This window comes from Fringilla coelebs, assembly GCF_963513975.1.
Source record: "Fringilla coelebs genome assembly, chromosome: 20".
NCBI lineage: Eukaryota > Metazoa > Chordata > Aves > Passeriformes > Fringillidae > Fringilla > Fringilla coelebs.
The window spans coordinates 5,344,751-5,363,553 of record NC_140046.1 but is presented as its reverse complement, the minus strand read 5'-3'; the positions used below and the strand labels follow the sequence as shown (position 1 = coordinate 5,363,553).

At 45.0% G+C, this 18,803-nt stretch overlaps 2 protein-coding genes across 2 annotated transcripts; one reads left to right on the top strand and one right to left on the bottom strand.

Moving 5' to 3' along the window:
• Positions 1 to 429: 429 nt before the first annotated feature.
• On the bottom strand, positions 430 to 2,840 carry CHCHD2 (coiled-coil-helix-coiled-coil-helix domain containing 2). Its single transcript, XM_084219190.1, has 4 exons — positions 2,659 to 2,840; positions 1,854 to 2,106; positions 1,148 to 1,298; positions 430 to 748 (listed from the first exon to the last, which is right to left on the bottom strand). The coding sequence occupies exons 1-4, from the start codon at positions 2,706 to 2,708 to the stop codon at positions 738 to 740; spliced, it is 465 nt and encodes a 154-aa protein (XP_084075316.1). The 5' UTR covers positions 2,709 to 2,840; the 3' UTR covers positions 430 to 737.
• Positions 2,841 to 5,750: 2,910 nt separating this feature from the next.
• On the top strand, positions 5,751 to 17,092 carry VKORC1L1 (vitamin K epoxide reductase complex subunit 1 like 1). The gene is made up of 3 exons (XM_084218890.1): positions 5,751 to 5,957; positions 15,572 to 15,681; positions 16,334 to 17,092. The coding sequence occupies exons 1-3, from the start codon at positions 5,764 to 5,766 to the stop codon at positions 16,558 to 16,560; spliced, it is 531 nt and encodes a 176-aa protein (XP_084075016.1). The 5' UTR covers positions 5,751 to 5,763; the 3' UTR covers positions 16,561 to 17,092.
• The last annotated feature ends 1,711 nt before the right edge of the window (positions 17,093 to 18,803 follow it).

Genomic DNA, 18,803 nt, shown 5'->3' with positions numbered 1-18,803 from the left:
CATCAGGGAAAACAGGTAATGCTAGGGAAAGTATTTTTAACAGGAACTGCATTTTTCAGAGCAGTTATTGCCCACCACAGTTCCTGGTGGGAGCACAGCTTATCCAGGCGTTTCCAGTGATGTCCAGGAGGGTGTTTACTTTATCAGCCCCAAGGATTTGAGCAAGGCATGGCTGTTCCCTCTGATGGGAAAAGGAGGGTTTACACTTTGCATCAGTAAATACTTTAAAAGTAATTATTATTTTCATGTAGCAGCAGTGGCTTTGGCACCAGCCTGAGCCAGGCAGGAGCAATAAGCCACAGGACCATCATCTCATGGTTCAGCCCTATTACAGTACAAAAAGAAACACCTGCACAACACCCTACCAAAATCAATTTTTACCTCCTCACCCTTCTACTCCAGCACTCAATCTCAACCAAAGCAAGATACTTCTAGAGAGAGAAGTTTATTTATAGACATTACATACATTCAACACAACAATCAGCAAAACCAGTAAAACCCATGTTAGCTCATTCTGTTATTATTCACTCTTCCATTTTGTGCTAAATTAAATTGCGGCTGTGAAGTTGGATCACATCAGAGGCAGCTATGGCAGGAGTCAAGCCACAGAGATGACAGTGTGAATATATGAACTAACAAGATACCAGACAGCTTTAAACTTTATTACAGAAGCTTTTTGTTTTTCATTCATAGGTCAGTTCTTGCAAGATGATTTTCAGCAGCCTCCTTGTGCAGGCTTAGGACAAACCTGAAAGGGAAGGAGTTAATATCAGTGACTTTTGGATCCCTGAATGCAAGGTGTTTTCCCTGCCACAGGACAAATTTGTCAGGGTGTTCCATTTGCTGGGATATGCTGAGCTGCAGACATCAGCACTGGTGCACAGCTGCCTTCTTCCTCCCAGGACAGGATGGTTCTGTTATCCTTAGAGCTGCTGCCACTTTTCCAGTTATCTTCAATCCATGCGCCAGCACAAAGCATCAGGAATTCACCCCCTCTCCACCCCACAGGACCCAAACACAAAGCCCAACAGAACAGCAGCTGCTTTACCTGACTTCAGAGCACCTTCATCACTCCCCAGCTGATCAAATCCCCAGGACATCATTCCCACAATACTTTTACAGCTGCCTGCCAGCACTGTGTACTTACCATTGGAAACCCTGCACTGCTTGAGCACCTCACTGAAGCCCTCACACAGCTTGAGGTCAGTCTGCTTCTGGGCACACTCCAGGAATTGTTTCATCTCATAGTGGCAAGGACCTTGCTGCTGCTGCTGGGCAGCCTGAGCGGCTGGGGGCTCCTGAAACACCAAATGGCTCCGTAAGGACCCTTCCAACAAAGCCAAAGCACCCCCACACTTCTTGCTGAGGGTTCTTCCCTGCATTTCAGTCAAAATATTCATTTTTTTTAAATGGAAAACAAGTGAAGGGCTGAAGTACAAAACAGTTTTCCAGGAGAGGAATACCACATTCAGAGCAGTTTTTTAAATTACAAACACTTGAGTGATTTTGATACATTCAGGTAACTCTGGAGGGCACCTGAGCAAAGGTCTCCCCAACATCAGACCTGGAACATGGAAGTCCTGCCTGAATCAGAGGAATACAGTAGAAAATAACACCAACACCTTGCCACACATCCCTCCTGCATCCCTATGAACTCAGTTTTTAAGATGACTCATGGTGAGTTACCTTGGAGATCCAGTCTGTCTTTATGGATGTATATTGTTTTATATATGTATGGATTATATAAAGACTGTAAGTACCCCAGCTGTGACTCATGTGGTGTTTAAGGATACAGTAACTCCCTCAGCTCCCTGAGCTCCCATCAGTCAGTCTCCAGCCGTGCTTCCCCTCACCTGGTAAGTGACATCAGGCCTGGCAGCTTCAGAGCTGCCCCCTCCACTAAATCCTCCGGTGATGGCATGGCCAATGGTATGTCCCACAGCCGAACCCACGGCCACCCCAGCAGCGGTTGAGGCCATCTGGGCCATCAGCCCCGGCTGCTTCGGGGCTGGGGCCGCCACGGCAGAAGGCGGAGCCGCTGCGGGGACAGAGGCGTGAGGAGCCGGTGCCGGTGCTGGAGACGCGACTCTCCTCGGGGGTGCCCGGCTGCAGGGACACAAACAGTAACATCATAATCATCATCATTGTGATCCCAAACCATGCCGGACAGAGGCCACTTGGCTGCAGGGCCAGGAGTCCGCCGCTCCTCCTGTGAGACACGGAATGTCCCGAGCTGGAAGGGACACACAGTGTCACAGAGCGCGCTGCGCAGGAGGCCCCGAGGATCACGCTGGGATTACACACACCCCTGTTACACGAGAAGGAATGAACTCCGTGTTCTGGTAAGCGTCTTATGCAAGACAGGGTCAAGGTTACAGGCTTCTTTCTGCTCACACGGCTGTTTTGGGGAAAAATACAATCTGACCCAAAAGCGGTTGATTACGACGGTGTTGGTGTCCAGGCCCTGCGGCCGAGCAGACCCTACTTCCATCCCCCAAATCGCCCAACCCCGCTCCGCTAACCCATGGCCAGCCCAGCTCAAACCAGCCGGGCGCTGCCACCACCCCGGTGCGTCACCCGCCCGCACAATGGCGGCCAGGCCACCGCGGCCTGCGCGGGGGAGAGGGGAGAAGGAGAGGGGCCCCCAACCGCCCTCACCTAGCGGGGGGCGCCACGCGGGACGTGCGGCTGCGGCTGCCCCTGGGCATGGCGGCGAGGAGCGGAGGGAAGCGGAGGAAGCCCCGAGCGGCGGAGGAAACCGGAGAAAACCCGAAGCGACACGGCCCGGTCTGACACCCGCACACCGCCTCTGAAGGTCACCGCGGGCTGCGTCACCTCCGGGATGGCGCGCGTGGGGCGGGGCCGGGCGGAGACCACGCCCCCTCTGCCCGCCTGAGGCGCCGCGCGGGAGCGGCCGCGATGGCGGCGGTGGCCGTAAATAAATAAACATCTAAAGTGCGGTTAAACCCGGGCTTAGGGGACCGTTGGTGATAATAAACGTTTAAATAGCAATGGACCTGCGTCTGCCGGACCTTCAGCCACAATAGGCACCTAAATTGTGATAAATACGCGCGTGCAGGATCCTCGGTGACAATAAACACTTAAATCGCGTTAAACCCGCCTTTGTAGGATCCTCGGTCATAATAAACACCTAAATAGTGTTAAACCCTCGTCTTTGTGGGATTTTCAGCCACAATAAACACCTAAATAGCGATAAATCTGCTCTTGTAGGATACTGAGCCGCAATAAACATCTAAATCTGTGAGGGACAGTCGGTCACAATAAACACTTAGTCTGTGAGGGACCATTGGTCACAATAAACACCTAAAGCACAATAAACCTGCACCCGTGGCACCTTCAGGCACAATAAACACCTAAATCGCCGTGGAAAGTGTTTCAGCCTTCAGGGAGTCATTCTCTGTGGAAAAGGAGCCTCCAAAAGCCGCTCGGAATTCAGCCCTTCAGTAGAATTACAGATTTTGTTTTATTTCTATGGATTCATGGGCTCCTCTGGAGCAAAGAGGAGATCCCATCAATCCATAGAAACATCTCCAAGGGGTGCCAGGGGATGATTCCAGATTCTTTTTGGTGATGCCCAGCAACAGGACAAGGAGTAATAAACTAAACCACAGCAAGTTTCATCTCAACATGAGAAGGAATTTCTTTGTGTTCAGAGCTCTGAACCTGCAGTGTCCCTCTCTGGGGATATTCCTGCCCCACCTGGATGTGGTCCTGTGTCACCTGCTCCAGGTGACCCTGCCTTGGATGATCTCCAGAAGTCCCTTCCAACCCCAACCATTCTGTGATTCTGTGATTTTCACCCCAAAAAAGAAGCCAGGGTCCCTCCTACCCCCTCATCCCCACCCAGGGGCTGTCTCTCCTTGCTTTAGAGACACTCTCTACTTAGAGAAATGAATTTTTAAATGAATTTATTAATTATTGTATTAAAGAAGGTGTTTCTACACCCAGCAGCAATGATAAGGGATACCACAGTCAACAGTTATGATAATTCATGATAAAAAAATTGCTTGTTGGCAGTTTCTTCACTTAAAAAGGAGGTGAAAGACCAGACATTTCAACATCTTTTGCATCAGGGGATGTAACTGTTGCCTGATGAAAGAAGAGCTAACATTGTGAGTTTATAGAGCAGGAGTACAGCTCAGAAAAGCAGCTGCTGAGGATGGAATTGTCAGGAGATAAATTTAAATGATAAACCACGCTCAGAACAGGGACATCTGCAGAAGCTCAGACCACAGGTGTTGCTGCAGGACAGCTTCTTCTCCCTGGCTCTTGGCCTCTCTCCATCTCTGAGAGCAATAATTGAGCAATAATTTTGCTTTTCTAGAGTTCAAGCAACTCGTTTCTTAATGAGTGGTTTTCTCAATGCTTTTTAATTAATAGTTTTCCATTTTCCCTGGGTTTTTTTTTGCTGGCAGAGCAATTCTTGACGCTTGAAGTCATTTTGTGACCGCGTCCCTCTTGGATTTGTTTTGTTTTGCAGAACAATGAGGGCAGGATGGCACTGCAGGCAGGATGAATGCTGCCATTGTGCTTTGTCCTCCTGCTTTCCTTGGGAAAACTCCACAGCTCCCTTTTGTACAGGCTCACCCTCGCATCTGCTGATGCCCACAGCGCACAAGGATTTGGGGAAAGGCACGAGAACCGGTACCTGGTGGTCATCCCACCAAAAAAATCAGCAATATTGGTGATTATGGTGATGTTCACAAAGACTGGGTTTTTTTTCAGCTGCCATAACTTTTATGTGGGTACATCACAGGGATTAAGTGGTTCTTTAACCACCAGCCAGGTGCTGATGCTTCCTGTGATAGAAAGGTGTGAAAGAAACAAGATCCAGCCCTGATTTTGGGTTGTGTCCATCTGATTGTGAGCCAGTGTGGCAGAATGGGGTCCCAGATCTGGGAAATAAGTGATGAAATCCCATTGCTCATGTGCCAGGCTGAGCGAGCCCTGGGGGAATCAGCAGCAGCTGCTCCTGAGCCAAGTGGAGCACAATGCTGCAATGTGAAAATCAAACTTTTAATAAAGATTTCTTCCCTCGTCTGCGCAAATAACACATCCCAGACAAGCTCGTGGTGAGTTTGGGAGCGTACCAGGCCCTTGCACACCAGATGGGCTCTGGGCAGGATGCGGGAGTTTGGCGCGTTCTGCCCAAAATCACCAAAAAACCCCTGGAGAAGGGGGCTGAGGCTCGCATCACCTGAGCTCCGTGAAGTGACACATCATCCCTGAGGGAGATGTTGAATCTCAGCCGGTGAGACTTTTTTCCCATTTTTCGGAACTGCCCGGTTTCCCCTGCGTCCCAGATTGGAGGGAAAAAAAGTGAGGAAAACCCATTTTCCTTTTGGAAAGCCCATTTTCCTGCTGGAAACTCTCATTTTCCTTTTGGAAAGCCCATTTTCCTGCTGGAAAAGCCCAGTTTTCTCGCTGGATTCAGGCGCGGCGGGGGCGGCGGCGTGAGGGGACTCTGCCAGGCTCCGGGCGGCCGCCAGGGGGCGCTATGCCACGCCCCCCCACCCCCGCCCAGGCCTGACGTGACGTCGTCGCGAGGCGCCACGTCCGGCGCGAGAGGCGAGGGGCGGGGCCAGCGCGGGGGGAAGGGGGAGGGGGTTGTGGCGCGCCCGCCCGGTCGGCCAATGAGGGTCGCGCGCGCGTGCGCGGCCGGCCAATGAGGAGCGCGCGCGTGCGCGGGGCGGGGCGGTGCCGGGCGCGCGTCGCGGGCTGAGGCGGAGGGACGGGGCCAAGATGGCGGCGCCCGTCCTGCTGCGGGTGTCGGTGCCGCGCTGGGAGCGGGTGGCGCGGTCCGCCGTGTGCGCCGCCGGCATCCTGCTGTCCCTGTACGCCTGCCACCTGGAGCGCGAGAAGGGCCGCGACAGCCACTACCAGGCCCTGTGCGACTTCAGCGAGCGGGTGCGCTGCTTCGCCGCCATCACCTCCAGGTGAGGCGCGGGTGGGACCCGCCGCCGCCCCCGCGGGGGGTATGGGCTGAGAGCTGCGGGAGAGGTGGGGACGGTTCCCGGAGTGCTGCCTCCGGTGCCTCGGGGCGTCCTGGGGGCCGGGCCGGCGCTCGGAGGGGCTGCGGGCCGGGCGGGGGCACGGTGGGGCCGGGGCAGCCGGGGACGGGGGCAGCGCTCCCGGTGCCGGGCAGCCCCGTGGCTGGAGAGCCGCTGTGGGAACGGGGATTTTCGGGATCACTACGGCTGGAGGGCGAGACACCCGCAATTGCTGTGTTGTAATCAGTGGCAATTAGGTGGAGTGACAGGCGTTTTAGTGGTAAAAGCTCGGCAGAGTGGAGTGCTGTAGCTGTGAGCAGTGGTTAAGGACAACATAAACAAGTGCAATTGCGGGTGGTTCGCTTTGTTAGCTTTCATTGCAGTAGCTGTATTGCGTTTTCATTGGGACGTCTCCTGGCAGCACAGGAGATGCTTTGGTGATCCAGAGGAAGTGCTTCATTCAAGGGAGACTTGGACGCCTCTGCAGCACAAGCCTAGTCCAAACCCTGACTTATTTTGCAGATGTCCAGCCAGTTCAGCAGTTGTATTCTAAAAGGCCAGGGCTTTTATTTCTGTTAGGAGAGTCATTGTATAAATCTGTTTCTTGAGCTAAACTTTGTATTAAATCCTTTCTCCTTATTTTAATGACAATTTTGTTGTTATTGTGCTAGTGCCTTCAGCTGAATGAGTACTTGAGATTTCCTTTTTCCCCTCTCAGTGTAACCTATGCAAAAGCTGTCACAGTTTTTATAGAGGTTCTTGCTGTATCATCATAACAGCCCAGTTTGAGGGAGTATTCTCATCCTCTGCCAAGCTGGGAGCTGTGAAATTATTGAGGCAAAAGATCCAGGGAGCTCTTTTTCCTAAATCCTCTTCTGTGGTGACAGAAGTGAGACTGTGTGACAGAGATCTGTATCTCTGGCCAACTGATATTGTGGTTGAGTGAAGGCTTTGGCTCTGCTTTTCTGTCTCAGGTCATCTTTAGTTTGTGAAGGTGCTTGTTCATGTCTCTTCTTGGAAATTGCCTGAAATGAGAAGTTTGGCTCTAACTAGGGAGGAAACTTCAATAAACTCACCAGATAAATTCAAATAATAAAAATTAAATTATGCTTAGGCTACTGAGATTAAACCACATGAGTCTCCTCGGGATTTAACTTTGATCACAGATACAGGCTAGAAAGAGAATAACAGAGATTGAAGCCTGTTCTTGTATAGAATTGGTCCTCCAACAGCTTTTTGTTGTTGCAGCAAGTGCTGCTCTTGTGACAGGGAATTGGATGTCACAGTTTTGATGCGTGTTTACTGAACACTTGGGAGAAGGAAATTACCTAAAGATATAATTGGAATTATTTCTAATTATGGAAGCAAGCTCAGTAATTACAGCGTTCATTAGCAATGCTGCAGCTGACACGTTGAGTAAGACCTGGGAATCCTTTGCTGGAGGAATTCTGGATGATAATGTGAGGAGTTAGGGATAAAATGCTCTCAGATCTCCCAGCAGTTGCTAGGAGAACCATGCCTGGAGTGAAGCACTGCAAATGCCAGGAGAGCTCGTGATCGTGTGAGCAGGTGGTAAAAGGAGTTTGTGGAAAAGGAACGTGCAAGTTCTGCTCACTCCAACCATATTTGGAGAAGAATTTGCTTTCCAGGCTGTGCAGGACACAGAGGGGGAGTTCTGCTTTAAAAGTAATGCAGGAGGGCAAGGCAATAAAGTTGGAAAGAAATTAATCTTATTTTCCACATTGCCACAGCTCCCCATCCACTGCTCTGTCCAGCTGAGTGTTCTTTGCTCCCACATCACCAAAGTTTCTCAGGAACTTCATTTCTAAAAGGAACTTTTCACCACATTTCACTGGGGTTGTCAAGTTTCAATTTTGTGTCCCACCTTTTTCACAGGTAATTCAGATTTAACTTCAACATTTCTTTTCTCATTGAGCTGTTACACTGACAGTCAGAAATTAATTGATTAGCTAATTATTAGAGTTACCTCTGCAGAGCTAACTGGGTGAGAAACTTCTGTTCCTACTTTGGCTTTTAGATGGCTCCTTGGGCTATGTGACTTTTTATTTAAGCTTGATTTGCTGATGGAACTTGGAATGTTGCAATCTTCACATCTTGAGTTTTGACTCCAAGAGTGGGCTAAACTTTAAAAAGCACTTAATGCTGTTAGGATTCATTTAAAATGCATAGAATAATTAGAATAAATTAGTTTATTCCTTCCTGAGCTGACTTTCTGGTATTTTGGGTGGAGTTTTTTTCACCAGCTGTTGGTATTTCCAAGTCTTGCTTTTAAGCCAGATCTGGCATTGGCACAACAGCAAGAACAGAAATGTGAAGACTGCCAGCATGCAGAGGGAGGAGCACAGAAAATCTCCTATCAGAACCTGACTCATGCAGAAGGTTATGTTGGAGAGATCCCTTCACAGTATCCCTTACCCAAAACATGAATGGTCAGCATATTTCAAATTTTTATCAAGGGGAAAGTTCATGAAATAGTATAAAAATAAAATTTGCTAAGGAGTGGCTGATAATGGCAGGTATTAGGGCAATACCTCACATCCGTGGCAATTGCTGTATTTATTTTAAATTAATTGCTGTCTGATAGTTAAGAATAATTAAGTGTCAAGAATGGCTTTTTTATAAACTGGATAATAGTTTTCCACTGAAAAATATTTTTGGTCTTGCTATATTTTCACAGTGGGAATTCAAGTAATAAAACAACATTTCATACAGGTCATGCTACAGCTTGAAATAAAATGTGACCTTTAAGTGGTAATGCAGAGACTCAGAGCCTTTGGCTTTGGTCTTTTCCATGCCCTGAGAGATTTTGGGATCTTCTAATACATTTCTGCTTCCTGTCTTGATGAATTGGAGGTTGCTGGAGGATCAATGAGTGGTTTTGGATGACTTTAGTAGCCTGGCATGCATTAATGAATGCTGTAAGAGCCTCAAGACAGCAGCACAAACGAGCAAAGGGCACATGTGTATCTTTAGCAATATTTGCAGCTGCGTCACTGAAGGGGTTTGGCAATAGTCAATATTGATCTTTGCCTGATTGCTGAAGGAGTTCTAGAGTCAAAATAGCATTTTGAGAATCTGGATGTCATTGGTATTTTAGGAGTTCCCTATTCTGTTCATGGGCAAAGTCTTGGGTTGGTGTCATGTGTTTGAGGCACTTTGAAAAAGTTTGATGTGACAGGATGGTTTGGGTTGGAAGGGACACTTTCCTCTGTAAAAGTTGCACATCCACTTTGTGTTTTCTGTGGATGCACCAAAATATTCACCTGGTAGTTCCTGAAAATGCCTGTTCAATGTGGGGCGTGCTGTGGGCAGGTCTGAAAGTGTGGCCTGTGACAGGTGTAGTGTTACTGTATGGTTCTGCTGGCATCCATCAATCACTTTAAACACTGAATTTACACCTCCTTGTGTTCTGTTTGTTTGTTTGTGCTGCTGTAGAGCTCATTCCTCTGCAGAGTGGGTGTGAATTCTCTAAGAACTGCAGGTGAAACTGCCCCGTGCTGTTTCTCAGCAGAGCACACCTTGCTAGAGCTGCTCTGGTGCATCTTTACAGGGATCAAAGTGACAAGAACAACCCCATTGTCCAAGGAAATGGGACATGGAGAAAACTCCCTAAGCTGATGTTTAAACAGGTTCTGTTGTAGGGCAGTTCCTGTGAAACTTCTTGCCTGTCAAGTTTGCTTAATTCCAAGTAAAGAACATTATGTGGCAGTTATTCATATTTATAGTAATAAATTCCTGATATCCCAGGAGTTTTTTTCATTGCTGCTCCTGCAAGCAAATATCCAGATATGTTTGAGGTTTTCAGCTGCAAGTGTTAGTGACTGGTGTAAGGTGAGATGAAAAAGGGATTCTGGAGTCCCTGGGTTTGCTGTCTGAGGGAGGCTTGGAAAATCTCTGGTTTGGAATTGGGCAGGGAGAAATTGGAGGAGCCAAATTCAGTGCCACAGGGGAGGGGAGGGAAACCCAGAGTCACTCTTGTGCTGAAGGGAAACCCTGCCCTGGGAGCCAAGGTTCTCTGTCCCTTGTCCCCAGCTGGGCTGGCACTGTGCAAGCAGGGCTCAGGACTGGCTCAGGGGGAGCAGAGGGTGTGAGCTGGGAGGATCCAGAGCTGATTCCATGGGCTGGAGAGGGGAGGGGTGCCAGGAATGCTGGTAGAAACCAGCCTGGAGTTTTAAAGTTGCTCTTAAAGCTGCAGAAGCTGAGAACTCAAATGTTTTGGGGTTTTTTTTCCATCTTTCTAGTAGAAAATTGATGGTTTAATACTGATACAACACTTGACTGAGGTACATCTTTTATAAAACACAGAAGTGCCCCTGCTGTGGTAATCTTTTATTTTCCATTCTTACAGTGCTCACACAAACATGTTAATTTTTGCTTTTCATAAATACATCATTTCCAGCCTGGCTGGAATTTGTAACAGGGCTAGGAATTATTTTGCCTGGTGCAAAGTAAATTTAACAAAGTGCTTATAATTCAGACTTAGGCTTCATTTATGGTAGCTTAATAGAAAAGATTATTAAGGAAGGAATAGAAGGAATCAGTGCTGTTGGCTAGTATCTTGAATAGCCAGTGCTTCTGTAAAGGCTGCTATAAAATAATTATCCACTGTCTGCTTAATATTTTGCTGATCTAGACACTGAGAGTTTTTACAGACTCTGTCTGAAGTAGAGCTGGAGGATATATAAAAGGAAACCTAATTTGGTTATGCTAAATGCTGCTAATAGATTTAAACATGAAATTAAGTGTATCAACATTTTTGAGCACTCCTGGCAAGTTTACAAATGGGAATTTTTAATCTTCTTTTTTGTGGCTTCTAATTGAAGGCTTTTACTTAATTTATTAAAACTGTTAAGAGTGGCCTTGAAGCCATGAATTAGATTTAATCCAAAATCCTCTGGTGAAGCTGGAAAGAAGTTGCAGCCAAAGTTTCTTAGCATGTTCCAGATCCTTTGGCCTTTACAAGAGCTTTTCACTGAAGGCAGGGGGTGAGTTCTGCTCCCCTCTCAGAACTTTGATTCTGGACCAGAAATTATCTCAGAAATCCAGTGGTGCTTAAGGAAATGTGCACATCACTTATCAAGTGTAGCCTTTTTTTAATGTTTTTTGGTTTTGATAAAATTAGATTTATTGTTTCCTCAAGGTTACAAAGTGGTAAGGGGTGCTTGCTGTTGATAACAAAACAATGCTTATGGGATGAGAAATAATCCTGAAATGAGAGGAAGTAACTACTGCTTAAGTAACTACTACTACTACCCAAAACCCACCCAAATCTGAGTTCTTTGCTTGCAGTTTGAGTACAGAATCTTTGTTGTTGTTTGCCCTTTTGCACCGAACCCAACAACTGAGAGAGAATTGTGTTGGCAACTGCTGCTGCACAAATGCAGAGATTTGGGATCAGACAAGCCTTTGAATACTTTGGTCCCCTGGAGGATTTGATTGCATTTCCAAGCAGTCCTGGGGGACACTGGAATGAGACCTGGGAATTGTGTCCCTTTTTCAAGGCATGTTGGACCTGTCCTGAGCCAGTGTGGTTCTTTCCGTGTTAGAGTGGAAATACAGAGGTTGGTTCAGCTCTGGGCATAAAACCCAAGGGGTTGCCAGGTGGAATCCAGGGGATGTGATTCTGCTCATCACCAGGGGTGGTGGTTGAGGTCAGATGTGCTCAGAAAACATCTGGGACATCCAGGAAGGCCTCAGGGGAGGCTGCCAAGTGTCGGTGCAGGTGAAACCCCAGTTCAGAAGTTTCAGCTGATCCTTAAGGACAGTGGAGGCCAAAGGAAGATCATTCTTGGGCAATGAAACATCTTCAGGCAACTGTCAGAGCTGGGGCTTGGCTACAGAAACACTTCAGCATTTCTTACAGGGGCTGCAGGGGACACTGATCCACCTCCTGGCTAAATAAACACTTTCTGGTTGATTTGTTTGACTTGGTGGGTTTGGCAGGCTTGGAATTCTGCTGCTTTTGGAGCCGGTGCTGACAACTCAGAACTTGTAACTTGTTAAACTGGAAGGTTGTTTGCTTGTCCTCTAAAATGTTTGAGATGCTGGTGAACTAAATGAGTTTCTTGTGTTCCCTTTTAGCATTTTCTCTGCTAAATTATGCTAAAATGTTTCAAGTGTATCCCCTAATATGCTGTTCTGGAACACAGAGGATGTTCATAATTGCACAAAAGAGATTGAAATTATTTTAGTGATGTAAAAGTGTAAGATTTTATTGGAGGTACATCACTTGTGGAGCACAGTGACCTCAGTTCTTTTTGTCTTCCTGTTAAGAAGTAACAATTGCACACAAATACTGCTTTAAACTTCTGAAAATGCAACATTGCTGAGCTTTGTGAAGTATCTCAAACCAAAAGGGGCATTGTTTAGAGGGTGGATAATAACTTTCAAAACCTCCTTTTGATAAAAGAGAACTGAAAATCACTGCAATGTTCAATTGTAGATGTTGAGAAAGGAGATTAATCACTTCATTTTCAATTTCTTGAATCACTTTTTAACATTTTAAAGAACATTCAGAGGGGTACATGCAGATAGGGAGGGAAACTGAGTTACAAAGATGTCTTAAAGGTTTGTTCCTTGTAATTAGCTCAGATTGCATTTGATTTTTAATAGCAGTGAAACTCGGGTGTGGTGAGAGTGGGTTTGGCACCTGTGTGTGTCAGAGTGCTCTGAGTCACCTCGGGTGACAGCGACCTGGATCTCTGCACGGAGCTCCTGCTCCTCAGGGATGGGGCCACCAGGCAGAACCAGGAAAAGCCTGCAGAAATCAGGCTCTGCTTTTATCTTGCTCTGCAAGCAGCTCTGTACATCCTGCAGGTCATTTTGTTTAGCATTCTGTATCCAAAAAAAGAAAAATATGCAAATGATAACACTTCTAAATTACGGGGTTTTTTTGTAAAGTGCAGGTTACATGAAATACTTCTGAGTTTCTTTTTTGCAGTTTATCTTGCTATTAGGACTTTCTTCTTGCTGTTTGTTTGCCATATTTTTTTAGACTTTGAAAGTTATCATCAATCAGGCAATTCACACCTGAGTCTGGTGTGAAAATGAACACTATCTACTCAGTTCTTATCCTTCCTCCACTTGCTGGCAGAAATTTCTGATTCATTGTGAGTTTTACAGCCTTAATAAAATTAGGAGACAATTTAGACTTTTCAGCAGAGAAATGAAATGGGAATGGGAGTATACAAAGTAAATCTATAAAGTCTAAATACTTTGCTTTTCAGTTTGATGCAGATCACTTGCTCCCACTCCAAACCTTATAAGGCTGGGAAAAGTGTTCTGTGCTAAACCCCAGGCTGCTTAGCTGTCTCCAAGTGTGTGGAATAAGATGTGAGATTATTCCATGGGCTGAAATTTAATACCTGATGTCCTCAAAGCTGCTACAAGGCCAACAAGACACTTAATGAACTCCTGCATGTGGAAAAAGCTTTCCCTGTGCTCTGACCTTGCAGCTCTGCACAGATCACTCCAGGACTCTGACTCCTGGGAAGGGCTGGAACTCATTATCCTTCCACTGGCAACATTTTATTATTCTCTTGCAGAACAGCTGCAGGGTCAGTTCTGTAAGGTGCCATTTCTGATATTTTAAGCTCGAGCTTGCTCTCAGACAGATCACAGGGTGTGAGAGCACTCAGGTAGGGCTGGATTCATTATCCTGCAGTTGGTTGGAGTTAGGCTGATGCTGAACCTTTGGGTTGTGCAGGAAAATCTGAGTGTGTTCAACTCATTTTAATGTCACCCTGACATGAATTCTCAGCAATAAACTGAACTTGTGGATGACAGGCTGAAGCATCTATAAATGTAGTGAACAGAAAAATAAGTAAAAACTATTAAATGTAAAAATGATAAATTCTTTAATGTATTTGTGTGGCTCTTGAATACAGCCTTTGGAATTTGGACAACACAAGACAATTGTTACATGTGCTGTGACCATCTTATCAAAGGGAAAGCTAAAAAATTAACAGTTCTCACTTAAAATCCAGATAACATTTGAGCTGTGGAAGGAAATCTCACCATAACTGAGATTCTTTGTAGCTTCCATAACCCCAGAGTTGCCCTGGGGTGAGAGCAGAAAGCCAGGCAGCTGTGCTCTGCTTCTCCTGGCAGCTCTGGGATGCTGAGGCTCTGTCCCCTGGAAGAGTCTGTGCTACCTTGAAGCTTAATATTGGCACAAAAGTTTCACTGGTAAAAGATTTGAGACCAAACTAGCTGAAAGTATGTTTAATTTTTAACTGTTTATACAGTAAATCTGCTTTCTAAGAATTGGGACCTGCTGGGTTTCTTGGGGAGAAGAGCACAAGAGTATTAATAGTGAATCCAAACTTAGTCTGCAATTAAAATAATGAGTTTTGCACAGATGGCTGTGAGACTGGAAAGTGTTTTGGAGATGGTATGAAATTGTCCTCATTGTGGTGCCTCTTTCTGTGAGAAAACTGCTTGTGGTGTGGTGATGGCAGGTCCCAGGTGAGTGACATCAGCACCATTCCTGCCATGTGCAGGGACAGACCTGAGCTGGGTCTTGGTTCAGCAGGGCCATTGCCTCTAGGACAGGAAACTTCCTAAAACTGCACTTTCCTTGGAGTTTCCTGCTGCAGCAGGATGAGGATTGGCACTTTTTTACCTTGCTCAGTTAAGCTGCTAATGTGAAGCAAACCTTACATTTGTTTGCTTGGCTTGATGCTCCAAAAATCTGCTGGCAGATGTCCCAGTGTGCTCTTGTGAGTTAAATTACCTTGGAGTAACAAAATAACTTCATATTTTCAAGTGACACTAATAAATAGGGTTCTCACTTTGCTTTTACAAATAATGGCATTATCTGCCTTAGGGCATGGAATTAATGGTTTCTGGCACAAACACAATTGCTAATTTAATCTTTCCTCCTCCTTTTGCAGCAGCAGTTTTGTAGGGCTTGTGCTGCTTTCTGCCTTATCACTGGAAAGTTGAAAGTCACTTTGTAGGGATTTCAGGTGTTGGTTCAAAGTGTCACACTGTGCAAGAGCTCCCACAAACAAGGGCTGAGGATCTTGTGATGGTGCCATCCTCAGCTCGTGTGCTTGACAGATTTGGGTTCCTCCTGAGCTGTTTGAGGAGCAGCTGAGGTGCAGATTTATGTCCTGATTCTCCTGCTCTGATGCAGACAAGTGAGTGGAACAAATCCTTGCCTCAGCTTTGTAATGACCTTGTGTCCAATTGACTGCGGTGCAGAGAGGTGCTAAAGCTTCATTGGGGGAAGGAAATGTTTATGTGACAAAACAGCTCCAAACTCCAGCCCTGGGAAGCAGAGCTGGTGTTCAGTGAAGTTCCAGCTGGGTGAACTCAGCATGAGTTCCTGGTGTGTCAAACATCTTTAATCAGCAAGGTGTAGGATAAAGCTGAGCCCAGTGCTCCCCCTGTTGCTGCTTGGTTTTCCAGGAGAACTCCACATAAATCATGTCAGAATATGTGTCCTTTGCTTTCCCCAAGAGCCCTGAACTGGAAATGCTGCTGGAAAGCAGGAGGTGGCCAAATAAGAGTTAATTAGTTTCCCTGTTTTACAGATGGGGTCGAGGATTCGGTCTCTTGGGTTCCATCTTTGGAAAGGACAGTGCAATAAATCAGTCAAACAGTGTTTTTGGCCTGGTGTTTTATATACTACAAATGCTACTTGGTAAGTATTCATTCACTTCAGAGCCTCAAAGCAGGGCTGTGGGGATGAAGGAGGAGAGCAATATCCATTGCACAATCTGCAGGAAACCAGATAAATGCGTCTGATTTTTATATCTTGGGATTTTTTTAGCAGCGCTCTAATGATACATCTGTCCAAAGGGCTTAAAAACCCAACTGATAACAAGAGTAATTGCATTTTCTCCTGATATGCTATTAATAATCCAAGTGTGAAGACAGTTTCTGTGCTGGTATTTTCACTCCAGTATATTTGGCATTGGATTGCATGGTGGAAAAGAGAGGGAATAAAAATGGAATGGGCAAGTTTTTTAGGAGTAATGGAGAGAGCAGGCAAAAAAGTGCATGAAATATAATTTGATATATTTCTTGGTAACTCTATGGTTTGCTATAAACCTGTGAATCCTGACAGAAATAACTTGACCACGAATTTTCCTATAACTCAGGAATATGAGGATGGTTAATCCTACACAGACTCCTTATCACAGGGCTGTCAGACAGAGCCTTAAATACTCCTCTCCAAATACCCAGGTGGTATTTTAACCAGAATTTTGTGGAACTGTTGCTGAGTGGCTGAGTTTGAATTCAGTTTTGCTCTGTGTGGAGAGGGGTGAGTAACTTTGTCTCTCTTGTTGCAGGTATGACAGCAAGTGCAGTAGCAGCTCTAATCCTCATGACATCCTCCATAGTGTCTGTAGTAGGGTCCCTGTACTTGGCATACATTCTGTACTTCGTGCTGAAGGAATTTTGCATTGTCTGCGTGCTCACATATTTGCTGAACTTCATTCTCTTTATCATCAACTACAAACGACTAGTTTATTTGAACGAGGCCTGGAAGAGGCAACTCCAACCCAAACAGGAATAACCCCTGCTGGAACTTTTGACTGACAGTCTGAAGACCCAACTTCCATTAAGTTTATTTTGCAGTAATTTTTTTATTCTCCATATCAGACACTTTTTGCCCCCCCCTTTCCCCCATGAGAATCATAATGGAAATTTTGAATTATAAATTTCAAGGGGCCCCAGATAATTTCTCTGTGCTAATCTTCAGTTTCAATGCGGTTATGAAAGAAAGCTCTATAACAATCAAAGACAAGCTTTAACTTTACTTTGAAGGAGTTTTAGCCACAGCAAAACCTAGACTCTCTCTCTTCCCCCTCCACTTGTGAAGTGGGTAACACTTGCTATAAAATATCCTGTATATAAATTCAGGTATAACAAGATGTGATCATGACATGAAATATTCTAGACTAGCATCACCATATTTAATGTTGCCATGTTTACAGTAAGTGTATTTTTTTCTTTTTTTCTTTTCTTTTTTTTTTTTTTTTTTTAGCTGATGGACTTAGATTTGACTAGGACTTATACTGTAAATAAAATTAGAACTCTTGGTTTCATCCCTGGAGAACTCACTGTCCCATGGGTTTGGTTAGGAGCTGTCAGAGGGTTCAGCTCAGAGTCGACTGACACGATGGAAGAAGTGACCTCTAAAGAACATGGAGTTGCTGCTCTCACTGTTGTGCTTTCACAAGAATGATGCTTGGAGTTGGTTCCATTTTTTCTTCTTCATTTTTTTTCCCCTTTTTTTTTTTTTTTTTTTTTTTTTTCTCCAGTAACAAAAATGGAATTAAAGCTGAAACCTGAAGTATGTTGATTAAACGACAACCTCATTAATTTCTGTACAGAACAAAAATAGCTTCATGTGGTCAATGAAAAGCTGATTTGCAGATTGGGGGTTGGATGAAGTGTTCTTTGAAAGGACTCCATTTCCAGGCAGAGCTGTTCCATTTGAAGCTGTGCTCAGCCAGCCAGTGTTACCAATGTTTGATGTTCTGTGAATGCTGCAGTATAGAATTGCAATTTGCAGTGGAAACCACTGAGTGAGCAGGATAACCAAGCAGTGCACTGAAGAAGCAGTTCCTTAATTGATCTTGGTCAGGATCTTTGGTTTGTGCTATATTGGGAAATGAACTTTAGGCCTGACACACACACACAGAGAAGATCTCTTGGAAGGGCAACCTGTTTAATGGGATAAGTAAGTCAATGTACTCCTGAAAATGAAATGTGATATAGTGCTATCATTGCTCTTTCTAAGAACTAATTGGGGGGAAAAAAATATTAAACTGCAGATTTAAACAAAGGAACAAAATTGTACACATTGTTTCTGCACTCAGTATTCTAAGGCTGAATGTTAAAAGTGCCTTCTGTCTTCAAATCTTAAACCAAATACTTTGTGTTGAACTTGGCAGGCAGAAGTGTCCTTGCTTTAAAAATGAACAAACAAAATTCCCAGCAAACTTGCTGGGGATAGAAGAGTATTAAGAGATCTGGTTTTAGTTTTTAGACTGAGAAGTGGTAGCAGTATTGTTTTCAATTTAATTTAAAAGGTTGATGTGATTTGGAAAAGTGAAATACTTGTGTTTCAGACTGTGTGACACCAAAATGTGTGGGTTCAGCTACTTTCTGTAATTGGTGCTGTGCTGCTTTTTGCCCTTGTCAGTTCGAAATGTGAACAATTCCAACTGCATACCCATTTATTTAAAGAACTAATTTAACTCCTTTTAGCATTTTCATTCTCAAACACGAATGTCAGAGAGACACTTCCATTGTAAGTGATTTTAAACACTAAGGATAAACTTGACTGTGAAACGAGCAGTGTTTCCATAGAGCAAAACAAGGTTGGTGATCAAATTCACAAAATTAATATTTAAATTACTACTGAAATAATTCTGGTTTGTACCAAGGGTAGAGGTGGAAACTGCTTTTCTGTACAGAGTTGTGTGGTGTGAGTAACATCTGTTGCATGTAACACTAAATGACTTGTCCCTCGTCTGACAGTTTTAGCCAACAATCCATTAAATGAGTTTTGTATTGACCAGAGTATAGTTAAAGCTTGTCTTGATATTTAGTTCTGTCTCTCAAATGCCTTCCACTTTGATATTAAGGGGAATGAATGATGTTGAATTGGTCCCTCTAGGCTTGGCTTTGTTCTCTCCCAAGCCCTGAGGCAGTAGCAGTGTTTAATGTGTTGTATAGATTTTATTTTGATGCATTCCTGTGATCTACACTAAAGGCATCTTTTTTTCATCCAAGGAAGAGGTGAACATG